The following is a 19,604-nucleotide window of genomic DNA, read 5'->3' on the forward strand; positions in this document are numbered from 1 at the left end:
CGGGGCCGCCACAGAGAAGGCTCTTCCCCTGGGTCCCGCCAAACGACATTGTTTAGTTGACGGGACCCGGAGAAGGCCAACTCTGTGGGACCAAACTGGTCACTGGGATTCGTGCGGCAGAAGGCGGTCCTGGAGATATTCTGGTCCAGTGCCATGAAAGGCTTTATAGGTCATAACCAACACTTGTGGCACATGTGCCACAAGTTGCTGACTTTCGTAACTTTTATAAATTATGCAAACCTGATGATCATAGGAAGAAGAAACAAGGAGCAATTTAAATACGATTTTCACTTACTCATATATTTATTTGTTTTGTGTTTATTCACTTTATTTATTCTAGATTATTCTAAGATATTAGCAGATTTTCCCCATTTACTTTCAAATGTGTCTTCATAGCCATGAGTATAAGCAATAGGTGTTGTATTGGAATTAGGGAGCCTGAAATTTTTTCATACCCCTTGTGTTTGTCTATTCGGTTAGTATGGTGGGATGGAGAAAAATAAATGTACCTGGGTGGTCTTTTGCACTATATATAGTTGAAAGATGCTAGATGAACTTTCTGCAGGTTGAACTTGCTTAAGCATAATCAATTTGCCACTCTCTGGAAAATGGATGTTTTGCTGTGTTTTTTAGAATTAAGTATGTATTTAAATAGTTCAGTCCTTGGTAATTAAATATGCCATTTAAAAATTGTAAATTGTGGTCCTGTGGACAGCAAAGTACCTTAAATGCAAGTTGGTTATCAAATGCTTCAAATGCAATGACATGACGACGGGGGCGGAGTGGGTGGGTGGGTGGAGGATGTTGGGAGTGTTGAATCTGGGTTGTAAGTACCTTGGGGGGGGGGTCTGTTGTGACTTTGAAAGATTGCTAAGTGACCAGCTATTAAGTAAGGACTGTTTGTATACAGGTGGATTACAACATGAAAGATTTCTTACCAGATATTTGTCCATTGTTGTGATCTTGAATGAGAAATAAGCCAAGGTATTGTATTAGCTCTCTAGAAAGTTCAATCTTGTATGATATCACCTGCAGAAAAACAAAATATGCATTTTCTCCTTAAACTGCTGAGTTAAAGTTATCAAATTAACAATTTTAAGTTCGATAACTACAGTGATACCTCGTCTTACAAACTTAATTGGTTCCGGGACGAGGTTTGTAAGGTGAAAAGTTTGTAAGATGAAACAATGTTTCCCATAGGAATCAATGGAAAAGCAATTAATGTGTGCAAGCCCAAAACTCACCCCTTTTGCCAGCCGAAGCGCTCGTTTTTGCACTGCTGGGATTCCCCTGAGGCTCCCCTCCATGGGAAACCCCACTTCTGGACTTCCGTGTTTTTGTAATGCTGCAGGGGTATCCCAGCAGGGTAATCCCAGCAGCGCAAAACCGGGCACTTCTCTGGCAACAGAAGTACGGAGGCGGGGCATCCCAGTGGCTGCGGCTTGGGTTTGTAAGGTGAAAATAGTTTGGAAGAAGAGGCAAAAAAATCTTAAACCCCGGGTTTGTATCTCGAAAAGTTTGTATGATGAGGGGTTTGTAAGACGAGGTATCACTGTATTTTGTTTACAAAAGTAGGTGTGTTTACAAATTCTCTTCTACGGGAAATCTGAATACAATTTTTTTTCCTCCCAAGTCTTTTTCAGATAGAAAAGTGAGATAAAATATTTTAAGTACATGAAATATTTTATTTTAAAAATAAATACTTGATACCCCAAATATCGTCATGACAAATAAGAACTTTGTTGACTGGCCTATCTCTTTAGGTAGTCACAACGCACCCTGGCCTGAGAAAAATGAGTTGAATGCTAAACCAGTCTGGATTGGCTTGTGTCTTAGCACTCAGTGCCTATGGTTTCTACAATAACAAAGGTGTCTGCAGTGCATGGTCTATAAAGACAAGATGGTGGCCATAACAATGCAACTGAAGCCCCACCTGTTTTTGCATTATTTTTTAAACCAGATAGCTCTGAACAGCAATTCCACAGTATGCTGTGCAAGTACGCAAACCATTGTGGCTGGGTTTTAAGATTTATGGCTTATTCAATAAACCAATAAACCACAATTAAGCAGCCCTCACTTTGTGTGATGTGTAAGCCCGTTTGCTGTTTTATGAGGCATCTGTGACAATACACTTCAAAAATGGGAAGGCTGCTAATTATGCTTGGACACACTTCATATGAAATGCTGCCAGATCAATGTGTATATATTACTTGCCTCTAGCACTCTTTCAGCAGTATCTGATGTCTGAATATCAATCCTGAGATACCTTCCATCAGGAAGATAAACATCCAAAAAAGCTTGTTGGGTTTGGATTTTAAATGTTTCCTGCAAGACATGAAAGCTTAAGGTTGAAGGCATTGATGGGTGGTCTCATCAGTATGCTGCAAACATGGCTTTATTTCAAGAAAAAGTATTTTAGTGCTAAACTGGGAGGGGGGGGGAGGTAAAGGAACCATTAAGCTTATATCATCTTTTCTAAGAAACCAAACATTTTTCTGACGTTATAATGTTCAGGCAAAAACTAGAAATTTTATAGATTTCTATAAATCTATAGAGGGGAGCAAAAGGTATAATAAATTTGTTCATCAATTTATTGTTCACAAAGTTCTAAGACAATCTATAAGATAAGATATATATCACTTGCTGAAATTTAAAATTAAGGGAGACTAGGATAGTGTGTATACACACACACACACACACATACACACCAGGATATCACAACATTTTCACTATTAATTTGATAATTATTATCATGTACTATGTAACTCAAATTAATTGGTTTGGACTAAATAATCTTCAATGAATTGTTGTACAGAAATGGCAATTGTGGTTTCATAAAATTTATGATTGTTCCCATAAATCAGCTTTCCTATTGAAAAAAAATGATATGCAGAAATGTATGCTATTATTTTCGTGGACCCGGAAAGACAGTCTTTTCTACTGTGAAATGTCAACCCTTCCCCCAAAATTGACTCCAACCCTTCCAATGTTTAGAAAAACCCTGAAGATAAGACCTTGTTAGAGGAACTGGGTGTGCAGCCATGGTAGGAAGCTTTTACAATGGCTGCATTGAGCTGATGTGGATGGAATTCTGTGGCTGATCACAATTCTCTGTTTTGAAATTGATCGTGGACAGTTTTTATGTTTGTATATTGATTTTTTTAAACATTGGTTTTATTGGTTTGTTTTTAATCTGTGGTGAGCTGTCCAGACTGAGGTGGCTGGCCAGGGGCAGCCAGGCAAGTCAAATTTATAGCAAAGAAGCATTGGGCTGCCAAGTTAGTTGCTGCAAAAAGATTGCAGAGGATGACTAGAGACAGTGTGACAATTAGAAACTAGCAATAGTGATGCATTGGGAGGTCTGCAGAGAATATCATTTGACTGAAATGCGTTTAAATATTAATAGCTCGGGTTGGTATTTAGGCTGTTGGTTTGAGCTCCAAGCTTGGCAAACGTTTCTTCACCATTCAAGGAGACATCATCAGCGTGTTTTGACAACTCAAAACACTCTGACGATGACTCCTTCAATGGTGACAAAACATTAGAATAGATAGGATAGGATAGGATAGGATAGAATAGAATTCTTTGACGGCTAAGTGAGATTGGATACATAAGGAATTTGTCTTTGCGGCATATGCTTTTAATGTAGATTTTAAAAAAGATACATTTGTCAAGAATCATGAGGTACAACACTTAATGATTGTCATAGGGTGCAAATAAGCAATCAGGAAACTATCAATATTAATATAAATCGTAAGGATACAAGCAGCACGTTACAGTCATAGAGTCGTAAGTGGAAGGAAATGGGTGATAGGAACGATAGGAAGACTAATGCAGCTTTAGTGAATAGTTTGACAGTGGAGAGGGAATTATTTGTTTAGCAGAGTGATGGCGTTCAGGAAAAAAAATGTTCTTGTGTCTAGTTGTCTTGTGCAGTGCTCTACAGCAGTGATTTTCAACCTTTTTTGAGCCGCGGCACATTTTTTACATTTACAAAATCCTGGGGCACACCACCAACCAAAATGACACAAAATGACACCCTAAGACACTCTCCTCTCTTTTCCCATCCCTGTCTCCTCCCCCCCCCTTTTGTGTGTGTGTGTGTGTATACACACTCTTGAACCATTTCCAAAAACAGGTGAGGGCTGGGTTTTTTCTCTCTCTTATTCTTTGTGTGCTTTTTATCATATGCTTTAAATCAAGTCACTTCTCTCTGTCTTTTGTTTCTCTCTTTTTCCTCTCATTCTCTGTCTCAATCATTTTCTCACTTCTCTTTTTTCCTCCCCTTTTTGCTCATTTCTCTCTCTCTCTCCCTTCCTCTCCTTTTTTCTTTCTCTCGTTCTTGCTTTCTTTCTCTCTCACTCTTGCTTTCTCTCTCTTTCTCTCTTTTCTTTCTCTCTCTCTTTCTTTCTCTCTCTCTCTCTCACTCTCATTCTCTCTCTCAGCAAAAAGTTGCGAGACCGGAACCTGAGCTTCCTTCTTCGCGGCACACCTGACCATGTCTCGCGGCACACTAGTGTGCCACGGCACACTGGTTGAAAAACATTGCTCTACAGAGTTGTGTTGAAGGCAGAAGTTGAAATAATTTATGTCCAGGATGCGAGAGGTTAGTAAATATTTGCACAGCCCTCTTTTTGACTTGTGCACTATACAGGTCCTCAGTGGAAGACAGGTTGGCAACAATGGTTTTTTCTGCAGTTCTGATTATCCTCTGACTCTTGGGTTGGGTTGCAAATCTGAACCAGATAGTTCTATTGCAACCACATTGCCAAGCTAAGAGTTCAAACCAACAGCCTAAATACCATTTGAATGCAGGCAAGAGCTGGTGGGGTGGGGGTGGGAGGGGGAAACCACAAAATAGAAAGCGACAGAAAACAAATAAGCTAAGGTGCTCTAGGATTTTAGAGTTCAAACAAACAAGCAAGACAAAAAAAGTCTGCACAATGGATATAGATGTACCTGGAAAAAAGGAGAATAGAAGAAAATGAACGGCGGAGGAAAATCATAAAATACTAAGAACTACAAACAGTGGCAAAAGAAAACAAATATAGTACCAATAGTATTAGGCCTCTTGAATAAATAAAATAAAATATCTAAATAAAACATCTGGAGCATCATTTGAATGCAATTGAATGCCAAAATTCACCATCAATCGATTGTATAAAGGCAGCTTTAAAATACTTTTAAAACCCTCCAACAAGAATACCTCCCTATCTCAGGGCCTTGGGAAGGATTTGATAGGTAGACAAAAATGCCAAATCCAGCCTAAATATCTGACTGAATATGTGACTAATCATAACCATAGCAAAAACCTACATCACGTCCACTTCAGTCTCAATTAGTTAGCCAAGAAGCATATTGTGTAGAATATACTAGCTGGGCACACAATTTCAGCAATACCCAAGGAGAAAATATGCAAATGTTAAATTGCAAATCTAGAACAAAGCTTTGGGGAGATAATGTGGCAAATACATTTGATAATTAAAAACAATAGCTAAGATATTCATCAACTGCTTAATGAAAAGTTAGCCTAGTTGAATGCTACATGATTTGCAGACCATTTCCCAGGGCAAATTATACAGTTTAATTTTATTTGTTTAGACTGCAATAGAATAGGAATATTTGTTTTCCATATTCATTATATCCCAGCGATTTGATTGTGCTGTCACCTAATTACAGCATCCGGAATGCTGACTATGCTTATTTTATAGAGCAACAGTATGTTGCAGAGCTGGGGGGGGGTGGGGGGAGAGAGAGAAAGAGAAGCTTCCGTTAAATTATTGAAAGACTCCTTATATTATTTACAAATGTACCAAGACTTTAAAGTTTAAGATGAGGTGAAAGTGGCAAAATGATATCCCTAGAGAAAATGGCCAGACTTTAAATTAAGCAGAGATTATGCCAATGATATACCAACCACATGCCCATGTGACAAGCAATAGATGTACAGGGTATTAAATGTACAGGCAATTCTTTTATGCTTCTCAACTCAAAGAGCACACACTGCAGAAGACAGGAAAGAGAAAACACTGCAAACCAGAATACAGAGATATTTCCTTAGGAAGGCATCTACAGAGAATCTACAGAGAGTGCAGGCAGCTTTCCTTGAAAGCACAAAAGGAGGAGATTATTCTGATAAATGAAGAGTTTCAGCTATAAGCATCCGAGTCTTCGGAGAGGGGTGGCATACAAATCTAATAAATAATAATAATAATAATAATAATAATTTATTATTATTATTATTATTATCATCATCATTATTATTATTATAAGAGATGGTATCTACACCTTCATTAGGGGAGGAGGAAAATGGGCTGCAAACAGGGCCTAGAGGGGTAGGCAATGAAAATTTTAGCAAGAGGTTCTCTGCCCTATACGGTAGATGACAGCGCACTGGTAGCTAACGGTGTGCTGCATGCACAGCTTCGGTTCTCTTGCGTGTATGCAAATGCGTCCCAGAGTATTTTTGCATGCACACAAGCAAAGTTTTGTGAGGGATGCAAAAAAAAAAGAGCAAATTCTCACACAAACGTGTCCCCTTGCAAAATTTCAGCACGTTTTTGCTTCCTGTACAAGTGCAGAAGCAAAAACGCATCACTTGCATGCAAGAAAACTGAAGCTATGCTCGCAGCACACCAGTAGCAGCAGTAATGGGAATCCTCCCCTGGTTGCTGGGTGGGTGTGGCCATGATGGGCGTGGCATAGTCAGCCTCCTACACTGTGGCGGGGAGGGGGGTTTGCACTCCCCGGGCTCTGGAGGCTTTCTTCAAGCCTCCAGGAGAGTGAAAACAGTCTTCCCAAGCTCCAGCTGCCCTCTGGAGGAACTTCCAATAGGCCTGTTTTTCATTTCATTTCATTTTCATTTATTAGATTTGTATGCCGCCCCTCTCCGCAGACTCGGGGCGGCTCACAGCAATAATAAAACAATGTACAATAACAAATCTAATATTTAAAAACATCTAAAAACCCCTTATTTAAAAACAAGACATACACACAAACATACCATAAATAAATTATATAGGCCTGGGGAAGATATCTCAATTCCCCCATGCCTGGCGGCAAAGGTGGGTTTTAAGGAGTTTACGAAAGGCAAGGAGGGTGGGTGCAATCCTAATCTCCGGGGTGAGCTGGTTCCAGAGGGTCGGGGCCGCCACAGAGAAGGCTCTTCCCCTGGGTCTCGTCAGACAACATTGTTTTTGCCCTCTCCAAGCCTCCATGCGCACCCTGCACTTACCTGAATCCAAAACCGGCCACTTGGGGACTCCTGGGAGGGGTGGGGCAGGGTGAGAAGGCCAGCCAGGAGTGGGATTTGGAGGTTCTCCAAACTGCACAGAATCTTAGCTAGGGGTTCTCCAGATCCCCTGCAAATCCCGAGCAGCCCACCCTTGGCTGTACACAGTTTTTGCATGCAGGCATAATATGGATAGCTCTACAGGCAGATATAGACATTCAGCCCAAAATGACAGTCATCAATCATACCAGTTGTTAAGCGAGCCACTATCTGACCATGTCCAATTAGATTATCGTTTTTGCAGGAGTCACTATGCGAATATCCTAGTCATTAAGTGAATGCATTTTAGCCAATTGGAAGTAAATGCCTGTTTGTGGCAAAAAAAAAAGTAAATTGTGGTCACATGATGAGATGCTGCTAAGAGTTGAACATGTGGGCTGGTTACTAACCACTCAAAAGCTGACCATGGCAGGGGGGAGCATCTGTCAGAGCTTGCAAACCAGGTTTATTTATTTTATTTTATTTTTTATGCAGGCCTTCTCCTTAGACTTAGGGCAGCTTATAACATGTTAGCAATAGAACATTTTAAGAGAACCAGCATATTGTCCCCACAATCCGGATCCTCATTTTACCCACCTCGGAAGGATGGAAGGCTGAGTCAACCTTGAGCCGGTGATGAGATTTGAACCGCTGACGTGCAGATCTAGCAGTCAGCTTTAGTGGCCTGCGGTACTGCACTCTACCTGCTGTACCACCTCAGCTCTGTAAGTAGCTCTAGTGTGACTGCTTCAGTGTGACTAATAGTTGGAAGTATTGGTGATCAATGGCTATTAGCCTTGATGGTGGTATCTGATTATCAACCAGTAGGGGACTTGTGCAGTTTTTGGCAACTCTGAAAACAGAGTGTGGGAGAAGAGGGGGCCCAATCCAGCAGGGCACTACTTATGGTTTTATATAGCAGGGTCTGTCATCAAATCTATCGCTCGGAAAAGAAACTATTGAATGTCCCATAAAGAGGTTGACAAACTTCTTTCAACTTCTCAGCCATGGAGAGTTCAGAAAGCAAAATACTACAATAGGCCCTCAAGTATTATCAGTGTCACCACTCTCGTAACATAAAGGGGATGTTGACATTTTTATGTCAACCCACTTCTCACCCCTTGTCCTGCCACAAGTCCAAAATATTTACTTAATGCCGGATATCAAGAAGCTTATCATACTTTAATGAACCTTTCAAAATGTTTCCTGAGAAATCTGTAAGGGCCAAAAAGATATCAAGGCTTTTACAGCAAAATCTTTCGCTGGTCACCTGAATGCAAGGGGAAAAAAACATGGTACTGTCTAATAAAGAACCTTATTAAACTGAAAACCTCATGTGTTAGTGTTTATTTTTAAAATCCCTGTGTTTGAGCTGCTTTAAAAGTAGCAATTTATCACTGAATGTTTAACTCTATTTTTTAGGCTGGAACAAGATTAAAATGGTTCAAGAATAATTTCTAAAAGACAAAGCTGGTATGTACATAGAAGAAAGTGATTAAGAATAGTTCACAGCTGAACATACGGCTGGCCCTTGAGTTACGACTGGTCACTTAGCAACTGTTTGAAGCTATGATGGATTCCAAAAAGATACATATGACTCAGGTAAGATGTTTCTATTCCTCAGCTCTCCCATAAAGTGATTACATCTTGAGCACTCAGTAACCGTCTCACAATTACGTCCATTTGCAGTGTCCTGAAGTCACACGGCCACAACTTATTGTTTTTTTTGCCAGAAACCAGAATTTACTTTTGATTTTTGGCAAAACAAGGTTCACCTAACAACCCCAGATGACCCTGATGATTCATTTAATGACCATTACAAAAATACTGTATAGCAAAATCAAATTGGTCAGATGATGACCCACTTAAGTTATTACTAGTTATTATTTTACTTACTTACTGACTGACTGACTTACTTATTTGACTTCTATGCCGCCCAATCCCAAAGGACTCAGGGCGGCTTACAAAATAATATAATAAAAACAAAAAGATACAAGCCATAAAAAAATCAAATATATCTAAAACTAAACCCTAGCATGATTTATTATTGTAATTCCAGGATCAATTACAGTCATAAATTAAGGACTACATGTACTTGGCGGGACCCAGGGGAAGAGCCTTCTTTGTGGCGGCCCCGACCCTCTGGAACCAACTCCCCCCAGAGATTAGAATTGCCCCCACCCTCCTTGCCTTTCATAAGCTACTTAAAACCCACCTCTGTCCCCCTAGGCCGTTACAACTGTATACATGGTATGTTTGTAGGTATGTTTAGTTTTTATATATTAAGGGGTTTTAATTTGCTTTTAGTATTGGATTTTATTGTATATTGTTCATGATTGTTGTTAGCCGCCACGAGTTTTCGGAGAGGGGCGGCATATAAATCCAATAAAACTTGAAACTTGAAACTAATGCACACAAAAAATTGGCTGATTGTTGCTGTGGGTGGAGACCAGTGGTGGGTTGCTACGGGTGCAGTAGGTGACTCCGGTGCGGTAGTGGCCACCAATCTGCGCGTAACTGCTTTGGTGCTGGTCCTTCAGAGGGCGTAATTTCCCCCCTCAATTTTTGGTCTTTTTTTTGGCTTCTTACACATGTGCAGAAGCAAAATCCCACAAGGGGATGCTCACGCATGAGATTTTCGCTGAAAATCACTGAAATCCCTCTCGCATGCACATCCGCTTATGACATTTTGGTGGGGTTTTGCCTCCTGCGCATGCGCTTGAGCAAAATCACTTTGGGGATGCACACATATGAGAATCCTCATGCTGCGTACGCAGTGCACTGGTAGCAGTAGGTATGACAAATCTACCCCGGTGGAGACCAAAGGTTGGGCAACAAGAATAGAGGAATAGAAAATAGCTGCCTGATATCCTGAACGCCAGTACTCAATATTTAAATATTTTATTATAGTCCTCAGTAACAGCAAACCAGTGTTTAGTCTATAAGGATAGGAGCACAGGTAGCCATCCTTCTCTTAACATCTTACTTTGAAACCAAAAAACCTTACCTGTTGTAATTTCCTAAAGAAATTAATAAAGACATCACTGTTTGTAACACTTGGATCAACGGAAACTGCAATAGAAGAAATTGCAATAGAATAGAAAATACATCTTAAAATATTCCACAGTTGGTCAAGAGAGACACCACAATATATATATATACATATATATGTCACAGGTTTTTTTGCTGAATTTGAAAATTAAGCAAGACTAGGATAGATCTATTTCAGCTTTATTTTGGCCTCATCAGCTAGCCATATCCACTGGGACTTGAGCCTGCAACTTTTGCCTTGTAAGGCAGAGAATTATCCTCTAGGCTACAGTATCCATATATATATATATGCATAATTTATTAAACAAATTGAATCAGAAAAAATTATCCTACATCCTAAAATTTTGATGATCATGGAGAAAAATGCATGTGGTTGCTATGAGTTGAAAATGACTTGATGGCATATGATAATTAAATAATTGAAGTTCTGTAAAGGCTTTTAACTCAAAGGGATTTTCATAAATGAAATGTTTAGATTAATGCTTAATCTCAAGAAATCAGATTCAGTTTAGAATAGTTGTACGAAGGTAAGTTCTCTGCTTTTTTTTCCTATACTGCACATTGAATTTCTACTCCAGATATCACTGGATTTCCCATTGTATCACGTTTTCTGAGAGTCCTAAAACCTCATGAAATACTGTTTAAAAAACCCAGTAAGCTCCAGTAGGAAGGATATGGTGCAGAATATGGCCCTTAAGAACTGCACAAAATTCAGCCCATTATATTCGTTGATAAATTTCCTGATAAATTTCCAAGTCACCTAAAACAGAGGTACATGTATTCAAACTTGGCAACTTTAAGACTTATGGATATCAATTCCCAGAATTCTCCAGCCAGCATAGCATAGCCCGCTATAGAATTCTGGGAGTTGAAGTCCACAAGTCTTAAAGCTGCCAAGTTTGAAGACCTCTGACCTAAAACATCTTTTTCTGCACATTTCCTTTCAACTCTTTCTAGGTCTATGAAATCATAGCATGCACAAACACAATATTTGCTTGAACGCTCATTAAAAAAATAAGTTGCCAAAGTAGCATTCAGTATACCGTTCTGTAGATACTGTTCTAGCTGTGTCCTCCTTTCATCAGCCATTGACTTTGTCATTGCAAGGAAATATTTTGGAGGAAATGAAGGCATTCCTTTTCCAAAGACTCGCCTTAGCTGAAAAAATAAATAATCTTTAAATGGTACTTATCTGTTCTTTAATAAATTTCCAAAGATTACTTCCTTTAAGTATGTTGACATCCATAAGAAATCTGAATAGGTAGGCTCTTGTTTTATCAATAAAAGACAATACAGTGGTACCTGTACTTACGAACTTAATTCGTTCCCTGATCAGGTTCTTAAGTAGAAAAGTTTGTAAGTAGAAGTTTGTAAAAGCAAATAATGCGTGCGATTGGGGAAACCACAGGGAGGGTGGAGGCCCTGTTTCCTCCCAGGAGATTCCTAGGGAGGCCCCACAGAGGCTTCTCCCCGCCTTTACGGCCCTTTTTCCTCCCAGGAGATTCCTAGAAAGGCTCCATGGAGGCCTCTCCCTGCCTTTTCCGGTTAGTTTCGGAGGATTGTATTTGTAAGTGGAAAATGGTTCTTGAGAAGAGGCAAAAAAAATCTTGAACACCCAGTTCTACATAAGAACATTCTTATCTAGAAAAGTTCGTAAGTAGAGGTTACAAGTTTGTATGTAGAGGTACCACTGTATATGCAATTCAGTGTTGTATTGTGCAGTCCTTGGTACTCTCTGAACTAGGTTGCTTGCTTGCAGACATTTTAATACCCAACTAGGTAACAATATCAGTGCTACTGAGTGTGGGATTTGCTCCCTGGTTATAATACAGTATTTTGCGCTGACAGTGTTGGTGTGGGCATGGTTTTCTTCTTGTTAATTCCTTGACTAGTGTATTCTTTTCTGATAAATTGTCCCCCATCAAGCCCTGCCTTTAATTCTCTGGATGTTGATTGCTGGACAGAGTGCATTCTGGTGGCAAATAAATTAGTAGTACATTAAAAAAAGCATTAATACTATTTATGACACCGTACATAGGCTATGTAACCTAAAAATGTATTTTATATAGATATTTTGGGAAACACAGATTGGGCAGAATAAAAACAACTTTAAGATTTAAGAAGTGTCTCAGTTTATAAAAAGAATAACGGATACTATCAGGTGTGATACAGCAATTAAAACTTACCAAAGTGTAAAACAAAAAGGTAAAACTATTTTCTATTAGAAAAATATTTTTGGAGCAAATCCATACAGGTATGGTTCTTAAGTGCATGTAGCAGTATAATTAGTGTTCCCATATTTGAGGGACTGCCACAAAGAAGAGGGCGGTGTGTGTATGTGTGTCAACCTATTTCTCAAAGCACCAGAAGGCAAGACAAGAAACAATGAATGGAAACTAATCAAGGAGAGAAGCAACCTAGAATTAAGAGAAATTTTCTAACAGTGAGAGCAATTCATCAGTGGAATGACTTGTCTCCAGAGGCTGTGGCTGCTCCATCCCAGTGGAAGCTTGTAAGAAGAGACTGGACAGCCATTATCTGAAATGGTTTAGTTTCTTGCTTGGATTATTAGACCTCTATTGTCTTTTCCAACTCTGTTATCCTGTTATTCTCTATAAAGTGCTATGTGTACTCACTGAATAATATCATTGTATTATCTTCTCTCTCTCTCTCACACACACACACACACACACACACACACACACACGCACACACATTTTCTCTTTGCCTTGCACAATTTTTCAATTTTAAGAGATTATCTTTGGTAGGAAAGTCCAAGGAAGTCATGAAATTGGCCATTATTGTACAACAGAAGTCCAGCTTCCTTTTACATGTAGCTTATTGTATGAAAAGAAAGTGGATCTTTCATTGTATTCTCACAACTGCAATTTTGATGTTTTTTGATCTCCTTCATAGATCTACCACAATTTGGTAGAATGACAAAGAAACCTTTCTTTCTCTAGCTTATATTTTTACTACCATAGTTTAACTGGAATTATTAAAGCTTCAATGACAGTGGTATTATTTTCACTAAATAAAAAAAAGCTTCGATACGTATGGTCCTCGCTTCTTTCATGGAAAGCCCCAGGTCTGAAAATACGCTGAGAAATTATTATCCAGAGACAATGGGGTGGGTCTCTACTGATGTGTGTGTGTCTCTCTGCACACATGCAAAGTTTCATGCAGCAATAAACTATTAAGGTGTAAATATTTCTTTCATGTACAAAGATAGAAAGATGTCAAACATGCTGCAAAACTTAAGTCTGAACTTTGTCCATAATCCTATGCAAACAAACCAATTATTGATGTTATACAAGCAGCATTCCTTCTGCCTCTTTGTCTATTTATTTATTTGTTTGTTTGTTTATTGGATTTGTATGCCGCTCCTCTCCGAGGACTAGGGGCGGCTCACAGCATATCAAAAAACATAGCAATACATCTAAAAAATCCAATTAATATAATTAAACAAAGGCTTAAATTGAACCCTGCCCCCCAAGAATAGTGGTTGGATGAGAAAATAAATAAATAAAGGGGATGAATTCTTACCTGTTCATTCCAGCGGTGCAACTGACTGTAACGTAACTTGCAGAAAAGGAAGCCCTCCAAATAAACAGAATACAGCTGAAAATACACAGTCCCCAAAATAAATCATTTCAGGATTGTTAAAAAGAACTCACCACTTTCCCATCAGTTGTGTTCCACTTTTGCATTCCTACTAGCCAAGAAAGAGGAACTTCATTCCTGTGGGGTCTTAAATTGGCCCTGGCACACCCTAAGTCATAGTGGCAGCCACAACCACCATTAGGTGTGTACAAAAGGGTGGCACTTTTGTTGCATCATTGTGGCTACCATCTTGACCTCTCTCTCTCTCTCTCTCTCTCTCTCACACACACACACACACACACACACACACACACACACACAAACACATGGCATGAATACCTTTGCACACAGATTTGCTATAGCTTGACTATCTCTTTATTGAGGAGGACTGGCCCTTGAGACTAGGTCACACCTTCTGAACTTCTGTGACCTTCTTAAAGTCAGGTGGACTTTAAGACAGGTGGACTTCAATTCCCAGAATTTCCCACCCAGCATTTTAAGTTGCCAAGACTAGGAAACACTGGACTGGTTCCATTCTAGAAATATAGAGACCTATTCCTTCAGTCTGGAATCTTTGAAAGGAATAAACGTTTTTTAAAAAAATGTTATCCCACCCTGCCAAAACAAAATTAAAAAATAAGCTTGCGAATTTTCACAGATCACCTGAAAGGAACGTTAGGAGCAAACAGCACCAGAACGCTCCTCTTTTCTCTCTCTTTTTTTGTTCCCACACTTCCCTTGCGACTTTTAGTACCTATTCGAGCGCTGGTTCCCATTGCTGTCATAAACTTGTTTCTAGGTGCGATTTCCTCAAGCAGCTTTTTCAGCGCGGGCCAAGTGGGTAAAGTTTCAAATCAAGTCAAATCAAGACAAGTCGAAATAAATAAAATAAAATAAAAATAAAATAAAATAAAATAAATAAAAAATAAAATTAAATTAAATAAATAATAAAATTAAATATAAAATTAAATAAAATCAATCCTTCTTCCCACTTCTTCGCCTCCTCCTCCTCTCCCCACCCCTTTCTCTCTGGGAAGCTCCTTCTGATCTCCCTCTCACACACACATACTTTCTTCCTCTCAAGTCTCTCAACAGGCGCTTCTCCTCCGCTGAGGTGCAGAAACGGGCATCCAGGCCAAGTGGCCATTGACCCAGAGCCTCGTTTTTCCCCCGCTCCGGGAAGCCTTTACCACCCCCACCACCGGGCATCCGCGGCTCCTATGCCGCCCGGCCCACGCTTGGCACGGGTACTACTAATAGCACACACCTTCTACAGTGTTTCCAAACCTTGGCTACTTGAAGATATCTAGACTTCAACTCCCAGGATTCCCCAGCCAGCGAAAGCTGGCTGGGGAATCCTGGGAGTTGAAGTCCAGATATCTTCAAGTGGCCAAGATTGGGAAACACTGCACTAATACGCACACCCCGCCCGCCCCACAGAACCATCTTCGTTCTCCTTTCGGGGCTGAAGTAGGAATGGGTGGGGCGTGCTCATTCTCCGGACCACCGCCGCCGCAGCTTCCATCCCCAACACAGGCCGGCCAGCCGTTGCCCAACTGTTGATCCTCCGACGACCCGTCCACCCTCCACCCGCCCTCGAAACTGGCATGGCCGGTCATCAAATCCACCTGCTCGGGTGCCAACCTCTCCCCACCCCGCCGCACTACGCTTCCCTCCGCCTTTTCTTTTTTTCCCCGCCCGACAAGGGTCTCGCGGCGGGGAGCGAAGGACACATTTCTTCCCCCCGGGGAGGAAATGCCAACGCTGGAGCAGCCTGGCAAGGTCTGGCGCTGCCGGGTTAAAATTCGCCCTTCCCGCCTCCCTTCCCCTCGTGGCGGGGATCCACCCCTCCCTCCCCTCCCCCTTGGAAGGGAAAGCTGCTACTCCACCACGTAGCGGCCGCCAAACTTCTCCAGCAGCTCTTCGGAGAGGGGGATGCTGAAGTGCATCTTCATGGCGCCTGGCAGGGGAGCCCGGTTGGAGCCGTCCGGCGGGGCCCGAGGAAGCGGAGCGGGGCGGCCGCGGGAGGATTTGTTTGCTCCACGTGACGGAGGAGGGGCGCGGTTGCCTCCCCTCCTCACCACCACCGCGCGCACACACACACATACACACGCGAGCGAGGCGGAGCGGCGGCAGGTGGAGACGGCTCTGAGGAGAATCGGGGCTGCCTCACTTAACGCGCTACAGAGGGAGGCGGTGTGTGTGGAATGGGTCAGCAGTGGCCCCAAGTAAGCTAAAGAGAAATAGCTTTGCTATTCAGTTATTGTATTGTCACAAGAGAGGAGGTGTGTGTGTATTTGTGTGTGTGTGTGTGTGAAGCGCTCCAAGGCCACAGACGAGGAATAACGGATAGAGAACTGATCGAGGAGAGAGATTCCACCTAGAAACAAGGAGACATTTTTTTTCCTGACAGGGAGAGCAGTCAACCAATGGCACAGCTCGCCATGTGGCAGCTTCCCCACTGGAAGCTTTCAAGAAGAGGCCGGGCTTCCATCTGTCAGAAGTGGTATAGGCCGCAGGGGTAGGCAAACTTGGCTCTTCTATGACAGGTGGACTTCAACTCCCAGAATTCCTGAGCTAGCGCGATTGTCTTAGGAATTCTGGGAGTTGAAGTCCACATGTCATAGAAGAGCCAATTTTGCCTATCCCTGGTAGAGGGCAGTGATGGTGAACCTTTTTTTGGTTCGCCGCACGTGCCCACACCCATTCTCTCCCCAGCACGTACACACCCAGTGAAGGGCTGCTCATCTTCAGCGCTCCCGGTGCACCCTCTGAGGCTGTTGCAAGGGTGCGAGCATTCGGCATGCGCACACGCACCTGCTGGTGCAAGATTTGGCTTCTGTGCATGCGCAGTGAGCAAAATCTTGTGTAAGGACGTGCATGTGTAAGTTTAGTGATTTTCGATGCAAGATTTTGCTTGCTGCGCATGCGCAGTAGCCATAGGGTGTGCATCAGGGAGGGGCAGCTGCATGCGTGTCCCGGAATTTCCTACCGGGATGGAGCACCTGACAGCATCGGCTGTTGCCCACCACTGCACACACACACAAACTGCTCCTGCAAATGTGCACAATCCACCCCCATCCCTGTGCAGGCCTCACTGAAAAATGGCCAAACAGGCAAACCAGAAATTTGGAAAAATGGACTTCTGGTGTTTTACACACCCTGGAAGTTTCAGGGAAGCTTCCTAAAGGCCAAGAGTGCAAAAAACAGCATAACCGACAAAACAGAAATCCATTTTCCAAAATTCCAGTTTGCCCATGGGCATTTTTTTTGCACTCCGGGGCTTCAGGGAAGCTTCCCTGAAGCCTCCGAAGGGTGAAACAGCCTTCCCAAGGCTACACATACGTGCTGGAGCTGGCATAGGGTAACACCTCACATGCCCTCCAATATGGCTCTGCGTGCCACTTGTGGCACAGGTTCTCCATCACGGGTATAAGGTCTGCTTGAGGGAGAGAGGGGTTGGACTAGATGACCTACAAGGTCCCTTCCAGCTCTATTATTCTGTTATTATTTTTAAGGGCAGCTATTTGAACAACCTTCCTGTGTTTATTGTGCCTCAATATTCAGCACGTTTTTGCTGAAAAACTCAAGCAGCTTATCAGCGTGATTAGGGTGTAATGTGTTTAAGTGACTCCTTAATTTATTTGGCTTCATGCTGTCTGCTGCCAACAATTTTAGACACAGTAAACACACTGGTCTTTCCTCATCTCTCACCATAATCACAGTGAAGCCAAGCGCTACATGCGCTTCCTCATCTTAGCTTTCGGGAGACTTACGTTTGTCTCATCATCTCCGTCTCTCTCCTCTTTTCATCCCTGTTAAATATTTTTCCATGGTGTCTCTTAAAGGTTTGTTATATGCACTTCATATCTCCTATTCTGTGCTATGTAGTATTGTGCAAAAAAACCCCTACACCCTGCGACAAAAAAACACATGTTCCCCAGGGTCACATGCCCCCCCCCGGCATCGCTCCATGCCCCCCCCAGGGAACCCTGCTCCACTATTTGAGAGACATTGCTTTAAGGGCTCCTAAAGAGAACTTCATAGGTCAAAAACAGCACTCTTGAATTCTAGAGAGAAACTACTGAAAGCCAAGGTAGCATCTGCAACACTGGCTTTTTATGAAAGGAGTAACTCTCGCCTGCCAGCAGACAAGCTGCTGCATTCTCCATTAGTGCCAGCTTTGGGGTATTCTTTAAAGTAGACCCAGGTAAAGTGCATTGCAGTAGCTGATGTGGGAGATAATGAGGGCATGATATGAATAGAATAGAATAGAATTCTTTATTGACCAAGTGTGATTGGACACACAAGGAATTTGTCTTGGTGCATATGCTTTCAGTGTACATAAAAGAAAAAGAAACATTTGTCAAGAATCATGAGGTACAACACTTAATTATTGTCATAGGGGTCAAATAAGCAATAAAGAAACAATATTAATAAAAATCTTAGAATGCAAGCAACAAGTTACAGTCATGTAGTCCTTGGTGGGAGGAAAAGGATGATAGGAATGATGAGAAAAAACTATTAGAAATAGAAGTAAAAAGTTTGACAGTTTTGAGGGAATTATTTGTTTAGCAGAGTGATGGCAATGATCATTACCCTGCCAAAGTGCTTCAGAAGGGGCTTCCCCCACAGCACTGAGGGAGGGGGGATCTCCCTAACCGTAGCTTCCAAACGAACCTGCTTCTTTGGGAAAACCGCCTCCCCCACATGGAGACATGAGAATTGCCAGATATTTCCTGAATAAGCAACACGCTTGCAAGGTTCCATCCCGGCTTGTTTCTTCCCATTCCAATTCTGTAACAGCCTCCAGATCCTGAATCAGGACTTTTAACTACAGGCCAGCCCAGCCAGAGTGGTGATGTATTATTGAATGCCGCTAAAATACTGATGATATTGCATCCCAAATAAACAAATGGCCTCTAGCGGCTTCATTAGTCATATTAAATAATTGAACCCTCTAATGCAATGGTTCCCAACCTGGGGATTGGCACACTTTTAGGGATCGAATGACCATTTCACAGGGGTCGCCTAACACCCTGAGAAAAGACAAATTTCCCATGGTGTTAGGAACTAAAGCTTCTATTCTGGCGCCTTGGAACATATTTTTACAATCCGACCAATCAGGCGTTTACAGTGGAGGTGTCCCTCTGACCTTCCTGCCAATCAGCTTAAAGCTCTGTTGGGAGAATTGGTGCTAAATTTATGGTTGGGGGTCACCACAACATGAGGAACTGTATTAAGGGGTCGTGGCATTAGAAACATTGAGAACCACTGCTCTAATGCCTCTTGAGCAGCAGCAGTTCTTCAGTGTGTACTATCTACTCAGGAAAAATTAGAACTACTATGTAGAAGAGGGCCCGTCAGGGTTCCAGGTAACATTCAAACTTAAACCAAAGTCCAAGTCAAGGCAGCGCTTAAAATTCCAATGTAATTCCAAAGCCATCCTGGCACCTCCACAGAGGAACCTAAATCTGAGCTTCCCATCCAGTTGAAAGTTCACAAATTTGTCACATTGCCCATTCAGGTTGTGCCAGTGTCACTTCCGCTCTGGTGGTAGACATATGATAGCCTTGAACTTCTCGAAAGAATGCTTTATGTCTGCATCTGCTCCCTTATGAATTCAACCCTCCCAAGTTCTCATACCTGTTCGGAAACTTCAGATCGTGCAGAATGCAGC

At 41.8% G+C, this 19,604-nt stretch overlaps 1 protein-coding gene across 3 annotated transcripts in view; it reads right to left on the minus strand.

Annotated features, from left to right (window-relative positions):
- Positions 1 to 15,970, minus strand: part of SNX31 (sorting nexin 31) — a 34,452-nt gene extending 18,482 nt beyond the window's left edge. For 2 of the 3 annotated variants that reach the window (XM_070749234.1, XM_070749236.1), the window contains exons 1-6: positions 15,814 to 15,919; positions 13,868 to 13,942; positions 11,365 to 11,479; positions 10,278 to 10,342; positions 2,215 to 2,325; positions 939 to 1,029 (exon numbers count right to left, since the gene is read on the minus strand). In XM_070749234.1, coding sequence (XP_070605335.1) covers positions 939 to 1,029; positions 2,215 to 2,325; positions 10,278 to 10,342; positions 11,365 to 11,479; positions 13,868 to 13,942; positions 15,814 to 15,879 — 523 coding nt within the window. In that variant the 5' untranslated portion in view covers positions 15,880 to 15,919. Of the gene's footprint in view, positions 1 to 938; positions 1,030 to 2,214; positions 2,326 to 10,277; positions 10,343 to 11,364; positions 11,480 to 13,867; positions 13,943 to 15,813 lie in introns of all 3 variants that reach the window. The other variant, XM_070749235.1, reaches the window with a different exon arrangement.
- Between the last annotated feature and the right edge of the window lie 3,634 nt (positions 15,971 to 19,604).

The sequence above is a fragment of the Erythrolamprus reginae genome, chromosome 3 (assembly GCF_031021105.1).
Source record: "Erythrolamprus reginae isolate rEryReg1 chromosome 3, rEryReg1.hap1, whole genome shotgun sequence".
Lineage (NCBI taxonomy): Eukaryota > Metazoa > Chordata > Lepidosauria > Squamata > Dipsadidae > Erythrolamprus > Erythrolamprus reginae.